This window comes from Bidens hawaiensis, unplaced genomic scaffold (genome assembly GCF_021521415.1).
Source record: "Bidens hawaiensis isolate Kalapana, Puna unplaced genomic scaffold, B.hawaiensis_p1.1 tig00027526_1, whole genome shotgun sequence".
In the NCBI taxonomy this organism is placed as follows: domain Eukaryota; kingdom Viridiplantae; phylum Streptophyta; class Magnoliopsida; order Asterales; family Asteraceae; genus Bidens; species Bidens hawaiensis.
In genome coordinates, this window is record NW_027494451.1 from 35,713 (window position 1) to 46,312 (window position 10,600).

Sequence of the window (10,600 nt, forward strand, 5' to 3'; positions counted from 1 at the left end):
GCTGACTTCCAACAGAAGTTTAGCCAACACTTCAGCCAACAACAAAAGTATACCGAGGAGCAATGGACAATCCTCAAGTGCATTCGAGAAAAAGATGAATCTTTGCTAGACTTCATCACTCGCTTCAATTCGAAGAAGCTAAGTCTGGGTAACATTAGCGAAGATCTTGTTCGCGCTGCCTTTATTCAGGGCGCGAACGACCCAGAGCTCATCCGCACCTTAACGGGTAAAGATGGCATGCCATCCACATGGGATGCCATCATGACAGCAGCTAAACGCTTTGCGGAAACGGAGAAGCAACTGGGTAGAGATCTCCCACAGAGCACAAACCTCTACACCCAGAAAACAAGAGAAGACAACGTCCTTACCGCCCGATTAAACAAAAAGCGGAAGCTAGGCATTTGGCAGTCAAGGATAAACTTTGACACCTCATCCGGCTTGCAGCATCGGTTTGGTGGAATGGATAACGTACAGTCAAACAAGAACTCCAGATGGACGCCGCTCACCAAAAGCGTCACCGAGATATTCGCTACTGAGGAGCTCCCATGGCCAAAGCCTCAAATAATCCGACATCGTCACAATGCTGATCGGAGCAAATACTGTGACTTTCACAGGACAAAAGGCCACAACACCGAAGAATGCATAGACGTAAAGGACATGGTCGAAGCATTTGTCAGAGATGGGAGGCTCGCGCACCTCGTGGCGCAATGAACGCTGAGCAGGCTGATGCGTGTAGAACCCCAGCTGGGGAAAACACGAATAAAATTCCAGCTTCAATGTGGAGACTACATGCTGCGTAAAGAACGAGATCCCGAACCAGGTGCGTATCGGCTCGATGGCACTCCCATCCCAACAACATGGAAGGGAGCTCAATTACACAGTTTGCATGTAGATCAATTCCAAATTTGTAAAGAAAAGGCCAAGAGCCACTTCTAATGGAAATGATTCTCCTTAAAACATCGACGCTGATGATTTTACATTTATACTTTATGAACTATCAACACTGATGCCGGTTTTCACCGCATACATAAGTGTGAAAAGTCGTTGCATGGGGAAGGCGGCAAAACCCGCATAAACCCAAAAAACGGCAAACCTTCACGCAGGTCAATTGAAGGGGAAAAGTTCAGTCATCCCACTAAATGAAAGTGCCGGTCTATCCGCATGAATCATGAAGAGGAAACTGAACACTAACCCATTAACAACCGCGCGTCGAACGGTTAATTTATTCAACACGGATATGCCGGTTTTAACCGCATAAATACGTGAAAAGTCGTTGCATGGGGAAGGCGGCAAAACCCGCATAAACCCAAAAAACGGCAAACCTTCACGCAGGTCAGTTGAAGGGGAAAAGTTCAGTCATCCCACTAAATGAAAGTGCCGGTCTATCCGCATGAATCATGAAGAGGAAACTGAACACTAACCCATTAACAACCGCGCGTCGAACGATTAATTTATTCAACACGGATATGCCGGTTTTCACCGCATAAATACGTGAAAAGTCGTTGCATGGGGAAGGCGGCAAAACCCGCATAAACCCAAAAAACGGCAAACCTTCACGCAGGTCAGTTGAAGGGGAAAAGTTCAGTCATCCCACTAAATGAAAGTGCCGGTCTATCCGCATGAATCATGAGAGGAAACTGAACACTAACCTATTAACAACCGCGCGTCGAACGGTTATCCTAAACACTTAGAAATTTCAAAAGGATGAGGAAAACCTACACGCAGGTCAGATATAGGTAAAGTTTAGCCATCCTACTAAGTGCAAGTGACGGTCCTACCCGCACAATCACGAAAGAGGAAGCAAAACTTCACACCTATTATCTACCACGTTCAAAGGTTAACTTATCCTCAAAAAAGGATGAGGAAAACCTACACGCAGGTCAGATATAGGTAAAGTTTAGCCATCCTACTAAGTGCAAGTGACGGTCCTACCCGCACAATCACGAAAGAGGAAGCAAAACTTCACACCTATTATCTACCACGTTCAAAGGTTAACTTATCCTCAAAAAAGATGAGGAAAACCTACACGCAGGTCAGATATAGGTAAAGTTTCGCCATCCTACTAAGTGCAAGTGACGGTCCTACCCGCACAATCACGAAAGAGGAAGCAAAACTTCACACCTATTATCTACCACGTTCAAAGGTTAACTTATCCTCAGAAAAGATGAGGAAAACCTACACGCAGGTCAGATGTAGGTAAAGTTTAGCCATCCTACTAAGTGCAAGTGACGGTCCTACCCGCACAATCATGAAAGAGGAAGCAAAACTTCAACCTACTATCTACCACGTTCAAAGGTTAACTTATTCTACACTTGGAAAATTGCTAATTTAAACTAAAGTATGCAAGTCATATAACGTTTATAAAGTAAGGAATCCAGAGAAAGTAGCGGTCTTACCCGCACAAAGATTTATATTTCATAATATTCATTACAAGAATGGCCGGGTAACTACCCGCCTACAAGAAAATAAATCTATACAAGCTAAATCTATCCTAGCAGTGGGAAGGGATCTTCAGGATCAGGCTTCAGGGCCACTTCCACTTGGACCAGCACCGTCAGTAGAGCGTGGCAGTTCAAGGAAAGCTTTAAGGATAGCTAGCCCATCATCAGCAGCAGCAACTTGGTTCACCTTCTCCACCACCGGATGCGGGAAGGCGGCATACTGATTCACTGCTTGGTCGTAAACAGCTTCAGTATCAACATTGTACAAAGGGAAGTTGGAAGGCGGGATGCCTTTCTCAACGAACCCTAGACCAAGCAGGAAGCCGGCCTTTTCCCCATCCTCGTGAGAAGCGTTGAGGGCTGCGCTCATAGCATCGTCATAAGAAGTCTCTGAGAAGACCCGATGCACAACCTACAAGAAAATATACAAGTATCAGAACCTTTTCTATTTACAAAGAAAAGCGTAAAGAAATGAAAAGCATACCTGAGACAACGCTTCTCGAAGAAGCCATTCCTTGGCAACCAGAGCTTCTTGGAGGGCAGCTTGAGCTTCGTTACGGGCGCGTTCGGCTTCACTCTTGTTGAGGTTGGCAAGCAACACTTCTTTAGCCGCAGCCTCTTCAACGCCCTTTAGCTTCCGCTCAGTATGGTCAAGCACCCCCCTCTGGTCCAAGATCTCCTGGAGCTTTTTGGCGTCTTCCATCGCCAAGGCATCATGAGCCTGCTGGAGAGCCTCTAATTTGGCTTTAAGCTCTTCATTCTCCACGCGTAGAGGCTCAGCAACAGCTTCAGCCTTGGTGGCCCTCTCGGTTGCGTTCCTTGCAGTCTCCTTAGCCAGCCGAAGCTGTTCATTAACAGCTTGGGCAGCCTTGGAACGGGCCTCGAGCCGAGCCTGAACTTCAACCTCGAGGGCCTTGAAGGCCTTCTCCTTTTCCGCAGCCACTGCGGAAAGCCTTTGGTTCTCCTCCCGGACAGCCCGCGCCTGAGCCACTTCTTTAATGCGAGATGCTTTTAACTTGTCGTTTTCACGACAAAGCAGCTCGACGCGCGGCTGCATCCGGGCCAGGAGAACCCGAAGCTCATTGCTTAGCCTACCCTCCTGGTAGCTAGCCATGGCTTCCCACAACGCACCACTGGGAGCAGCGTGACGAGCCCACTCCACGCACTCCACAGGGGTGCGAAGGGTTGTTCCTCGGCGAATGTTCCATCGTGGAACATACACTTCATTGGAATCCGACACTGCAAAAAACATAAAGCAGTTAGGAAAAGATGATAGAAAAATATATAAAATGGGCCAAAAGAACCCTACGCACCTGTAGGGTCAATAACAGGCCGATAGCCGCCAAACCCATCACCTGAACCCAACGGAAATCCATCCAAGAGGTCAGGCAGATGGGAAGGAGGCAGAGATTGGCGAGAAGCCCCATGCATACCTGAAGGTTCGGCCGTCGTTGCCGATGATGGAGGCATGGTAGAAGCCGCCGCGGTCGCGGCCGCGGAATCCGCAGCAAAAGTAACCGCCGGCTCGGTGAAAGATGCGGTAAAAATAGCACTCACGGCCGGCGGTGACGTCATCACAGCTGGAACAGTCGGCTCAAAGGAGTGAGCAACTGAACCAGCGGAAGCAGGCGCAGGCGCCTGGGTCGTCGCCTCAGGTAGGCTGACCAACTACCGTCATTGGCGGAGAGGTACTCCTCTGCGCTCCACCCTGGAATGCATCAACATCCACGCTTGCGTAAAGAAGATAAGTGTTAATGATAAGAGCTATGAAGTTAAAAGAAAGGAAGTTTGTACTTACGGGTTTTCTTGAGCCTAAAGGTACGGAGAGGCGGGGACGAACCCGATGGAGCCGGCCTCTTTGCGCCGCTCACCGTCGTCTTCTTGGGCTCTCCGGAGGTGACAGTCGCAGCCTCCGGAGCGGTGGTCTTATCACCACCGGGATTCCCCGCCACCTCTTCGCTCTCGGTCTCCGAATCAGACCGAGGCGCCGGATCGGCAGTGGAGGCCACCTTCTCCTTCCCCTTCCTGCCGGCAGCCTTCTTCTTCCGCACCAACGGAGGACCATCTGCGGATTCCTCATTAGAACATACGATTAAAGGAATTCCAGCAGAGGTTTCAACATTGAGGGGTCGAGGGTCGAATAGCGCCTTACCTGGCCGCCTGGCGCTAAGGATCTCATGGCCTAGCGGATAGACCTCCACGAACCGATCCGCCGTTTGTTCTAGGATGGGCAACTCGTTCTCGTCTAGAGCGCGAGTACCCATCCGAGCGGGACCGTCAGCCTCCCGCGGGTTCAGGAGCGACTGCAAGTCGTTCCCCTCTGAAATAAACAGGAAAGAAGTTAGAAGAAAATCTAAATCAACAAAAAGAAACAAAGCATACCGTAAGGAACAGAGTTCGAACCGTATTCAAGGACGATTGGGATCTTTTGCGCATCCGCAGCCTTCCACACCCGGCTCATCCCCAGCATCACCATCCCGGACTCCGCAAACCGGTAAACCGGAGATTGGACTCGGGATATCTTCGCAAACCATTCCGCCTCCTGGTAGTTGGAGGCGTGAAGGCTGGGAAGTGCTTGCCCATTCTTGAATTTCATGGCAAGGGGGATGGCGCGAGCGGAGATGTAGAAGAACTCCCGCTTCCACGAGCGAAGACTGCGCTCGGTTGCGCAGATCTTCAAACCCTTAATCCGGGTTATCAACGTGTACCACCCCTGGATGCACCTCCAAGTGTAGAAGGTCATCAGGCGGTCGACATAGGGCTCAATGCCAGTATCCGGCACACCCACTCGAAGTGGCGAACCTTGGCAATCGCCATCAGATGTACCTCGGTCAGGTGCACACCGTGCCTTTCAAGGACACGGTAAACAAACTTTGTCAATGGGACCCTAAGATTCCCATAAACAAAGAATGCAGCATATACCCCGATCTTGCCTCTGGGGGCATCGTACACCGTCTGATGGGGTTCAGGAAACTCAGGCTCGAGAGACTCGAGCATGAACTTCCTGACGACGTACTGATACAGATCGACAGGCAGAGCACACAGGCACTCGCCAGCAGTACTCTTGTCATCAGCTGTTGACTCGACATCACGTGAAGACATCTTGCAGAAAGAAGAAAACGATTTCAAGGGAATGCTCGACTAAAAAGATGAGTATTCGCCGGAAATCGTTTTGAAGATGAAGATGAAGAGTGAAAGTGTGGATTACAAAGAACCCTCTCCCCCTTTATATACTAGTCGCAATTAATGTGATGAATTTAATGCGGAAGAGAGAGAAATCAAAGGTGCAATGAAACTATGACACGTGGCAAAAAGCAAACTGGCAACAGCTGTTGAAAGGACGCGTACCATTAATTTCGCGGCCACGCGCCCGAAAAATCGCGCCCACGCGCCTGAAAAAGCGTCTGGAATGACCATGTACTGTCACGTCACCATAACTTCCTGCACGTCCTGACACAGTCAGAAGAAACCGTCGCACGACGTTTCAGAGGTTTGGACTGTTCTTATCCTTTCACCAACTCTTCGAATTTCAAAAAAAAAAAAAATTCAAAAAGATTCAAAAGTAAGCGGGAAAATACCCCTTACCTTGGCAACCAAGTAACCGTAAGACGGATGCGGGTACAGTGTTAAGGCAAAACCCTTCACATACCTAGCACCCGCAGGGAATTGAAGCCAAGAATAACTTGGCAACCAAGTAACCGTAAGACGGATGCGGGTACAGTGTTAAGGCAAAACCCTTCACATACCTAGCACCCGCAGGGAATTGAAGCCAAGAATACTCCGGCAACAAAGTAACTACAAGACGGGTGCGGGTACAGTGTTAAGGCAAAACCCTTCACATACCTAGCACCCGCAGGGAATTGACGCCAGGGGTACCTTGGAAGTAAAGTAACCGTAAGACGAGCGCGGGTACAGTGTTAAGGCAAAACCCTTCACATACCTAGCGCTACGCAGGGAATTGAAACCAAGAAGGATCTTCTGGGCAATGCTTGCGGAAACGGAAATAACATCCCCGCATAGCGGGAACGTCGAGAACTACATTGTTTGAGGCTCCAGGATGGAATTGGTGGTTTTAACATAATTGATCACTATGTTCAAAACTACCAAAACGTCAGGGAGAATCCACACAAGTGGGACTCAACGCTCCTGACTTGCGAGGAGGTTACAGCCTACCCGCATCATACCCAAAGATCAAGCAGGAAACTCGGGAATTTCTGCAAGTGACAAGGACTTCCGCGGGAAGAATCCCCATGGAAAACCTTAAAAAACCCCTTTTCAAAACCCTTTGCTTAAGTCCAAAAGTTCACCTCACTTTATTAAACACTCATGAGAAGAACATTGGACTGGGGGGACTTGAAGAGGTAGGTCCCAGCAGAGCCCAGTTGGACCCGCAAGACTCACCTTGAAAAGGGACGTCTGCGCAGAAACCAACTGGATCCGCAGGACCAACCATGCTCAGAGACGTGACGTCCTTACGCGCAGTACGCAAGTTGTTCCCGCAGGAAATGCCTCCCAATGGTGAAGGACTCCGCCTGTTCCCGCAGCTTCGGATACAAGCCATCAGAGAAGGCCACCCGCGCAGCAAGGCTACACGCACAAGGCACTTAGCTCTCAATCACTCAGTGTCACCTGAAGGAATGAGCAAAGCCGGGAACAATCCCGCACAAGGGCGGGAGGGGGAATACTCCCGCCCAAAAAAGCCAGTCCGTACGATACGGGAAGATCTTCTGTACTGTACCTGACGAGGTATGGGCAAAAGATCTGACTAAAGATACGACAGCTTATTGACAACAGTATGGCGAGCAGCATGCTCCTGTACTGTATGTCACTATTAGCCGCTGCCTACTCACCAACTACTGCCATACCACGTGCATAGCCGGCAGTTGGTGGAAAAGGAATAGTACACAGCAGGCCTGGTCACTATCAGCCGCTGCCTACCCACCAACTACCAGCAGGGCACGTGCGTAGGCCACTGTTGGTGGAACAGGAATACTGTTGCAGCCGACCACACCTCCTTGGAAACATACATTCGGCTATAAATACCACAAATGGTATGACCATCTCATATTATCATATCTTAACATATATCATCATATTATACCTGATATCTGCTCTAGCAATCTCTTAATATATATTTATATTTAAAGAGCAATCTAGTCTGATTCTCACGCCGGAGGGTGGTCACAAGGAGGAACCCCCCCCTTCTCAGTGACAAGCTCACGGTCTGTTTTGCAGGTTATCAGAAGAACCATCTTTACCGGGTCTAACCCCTCGTGGGAAAGAGCTATCTAACCCCCAGATTACCCGTAATCTGCCCGGGGTCCGGTTAGTGTTTCTTCAATTTCAAAACACATAAACCGGTTGACTCGGATTCAAATCTCAAATTTCGCAACCCAAAATACCTATCAATGATGAATCATCTTCGGTTTTATCTTCCCGAGATCTTTCCGAAGTTGAGTAAAGTTGTGTTTTTGGATGATGATATTGTGGTCCAAAAAGATTTAAGTGGTCTTTGGGCTATTGATCTAAAGGGTAAGGTGAATGGTGCGGTTGAAACGTGCGGGGAAATTTTTCATCGGTTTGATCGGTATTTAAATTTTTCGAATCCGATTATAGCTAAAAATTTTGACCCGCGAGCGTGTGGGTGGGCGTATGGGATGAATGTGTTTGATTTGGAGGAATGGAAGCGACAGAATATTACTGATGTTTATCACTCGTGGCAAAACTTGGTAAGTGTGTTCATCAAACAAAAGCGTTAGCATCGAGTCTTGACTAGGGGTGTTTAAAAAACCAATGAAACCGACCGAAGGCATTTGGTTGGCTTGGATGGTTTGACTTTTGAGGTTCAAGAGGTTTGGTTTTTGTGTTTTAGTGGTTTTAATGGTTCGGTTCAGTTTGAAACTTGGAACCCCAGCCATTTGACAGTTATATGTATTCATTGTAATTAAGGTGCTAAATGTGCTGTGTTCACGGGCTGGTGGGTCTAACCCGACACGAGTCTAAAATTTGACACGAACTCGAAAATCATGTCAGACATATGAACCCGAACAGACACGAATATTTTCGTTTAAACCGAAATTGTTTTGTATATATATAAAAGAGTTACTTTTTAATTATAAAATCTTATTAATTTCTCTTTTAGGTGTTGGCACATAATATCCAGCCAATTTAAGTTATGACAGAAAACACCTTTAAAAGTAAAATAAAAAGAAATAGGTTAAACGAGTCAACCCACGAGCCCGTAAGGTTGAGGCGAACGCAACATGTTTTGCTGAACAGGTTTGCGGGTAACGGGTTCGACCGGAACCTGCCCGAACCCTTTAAGCTAAACCCATACCCGCAAATTTCGTGTTAAGTTCATGCCATATCATAATCCACACCCCTAATTATAATCATCAACCATCTATTTCATTTTAAATTTTGTAGAACAAACTATCGATTTTGTAAAGAGAATAAAAAGATGTTCAAACAGCCAAAACCGAACTGAACCTTAAACCGCCAAATCAGTAAATAGGCCAGTTTGTTTTGTCGTTTCTTAAAACCCTAGTTAGTGGTTCGGACCACAATTTAATATGTTTTATCTTTGTGCAGAATCATGAGAGACAACTATGGAAGCTGGGTACACTGCCACCGGGTTTGATAACCTTCTGGAAACGCGTATACCCACTGGGAAAATCATGGCATGTACTTGGGCTTGGGTACAACCCGAGTGTGAGCCAGAAAGATATCGAAAGAGCAGCCGTTATCCACCACAACGGGAATTTAAAACCGTGGCTCGAGATAGGGATACCGAAGTTCCGAGGGTATTGGAACCGGTTTGTGGACTACGGTCAGGTGTACATGCGTGATTGCAATATGAGCCCGTGATAGACGATCGGGTCAGTAAGCAGTATATATTCTTTGATTGGGCGGGGGGCGATGATGGTTGGTTAGTTTGTTCATTGTTCGTTCGGCCCCCGATTTGTTGTGAAGGAGCAGGAGATTATTATTTTGGGTTTTGGTTGAATCCAGAAACTGGATGATATGCATTTTGTATTTCTGTATATTATTTACATACGTTTGTAGTGATACAGACACTTGATAGAAGTCAACATATGTGAATCTTTAATTCGTTTCAGTTCTACTTCTCTTTATCGTTAAAAAAATTAGGGGGTCGAATTATAAGAAAATGATGACGTTTGATACTTAGATTAATTTTAACATTTGATCGTTAACAACGATCATCATCGTTAGAAAATTTGCCGTAAGTTCCCTTATATATGTGCTCTAGTTATACGCAAACGGTTGTCGAATTTGGTGGAAAGTCAAGTGTGTGATCTCTAAGCCACCAAGAATTGCTGGCTATGATGCTCGAACTAGTGAGAAAATGCAAGGGAATACACCAACCACAACACAACTTATTATGTATATTTGTCTACCGGAATTCTTTTATAATCTACTCACAAGAAATAATTTCATTTAAGAAATTATGCTCAAAATATAGACACTACTATTAAAGTCGGTGATGGAGATATTTATGACGAATCCGATTATTTATAGTCTCAATCTTGTTTTTGTTATTATCTATACTTTCTAATGAAAGCCTATAAGTTTTGTCACTTATCACTCCTATATTAAACCTCATTATTTTTAACAAATTTATATTAATAAAATAATAGTTACAATTCTTAATATTTATGTTTCAAAATTTGTTAATTTAATATTTAATTTCGATTTTTTTTTCAAACATTCGATATTTATAATTATCTGTTACTGTAAAATTGTTTTAAAGACCATTGTATAACGACAGTGTTATTAGTGTTTAACGGGTTTATTGTTTCTTGTATACTGATTATTTATTAAATATTATATTTTTTAAGATCTACCCGTGTAGTACACGGGCCTCAAACTAGTATACTATATTGTTTAATACATTATCCGATTGTTAAATCCGGTTCAACCGATTCAACCGGTCCGACCAGTGAACCAGTAAAACGACTTTTTCGATGTTCGAACTGGTTATGAAAACATTTATTAAAACTTTTAAACAGTTTACTTAGGTAGCATGCTTATTTCTTTCCAAAAAACAGGTAGCATGCTGATACCAAATCATTGGCTAGCAAACTTACAATACATGAGTCAGTGTCTCAGTGAGGAGACAATTTAACCTAGTCAACCCT

At 45.8% G+C, this 10,600-nt stretch overlaps 1 protein-coding gene across 1 annotated transcript; it reads left to right on the top strand.

Moving 5' to 3' along the window:
• The first annotated feature begins 7,787 nt into the window (after positions 1–7,787).
• On the top strand, positions 7,788–9,364 carry LOC143575508 (putative galacturonosyltransferase 4). Its single transcript, XM_077059865.1, has 2 exons — positions 7,788–8,170; positions 9,033–9,364. The coding sequence occupies exons 1-2, from the start codon at positions 7,850–7,852 to the stop codon at positions 9,306–9,308; spliced, it is 597 nt and encodes a 198-aa protein (XP_076915980.1). The 5' UTR covers positions 7,788–7,849; the 3' UTR covers positions 9,309–9,364.
• Positions 9,365–10,600: the final 1,236 nt, after the last annotated feature.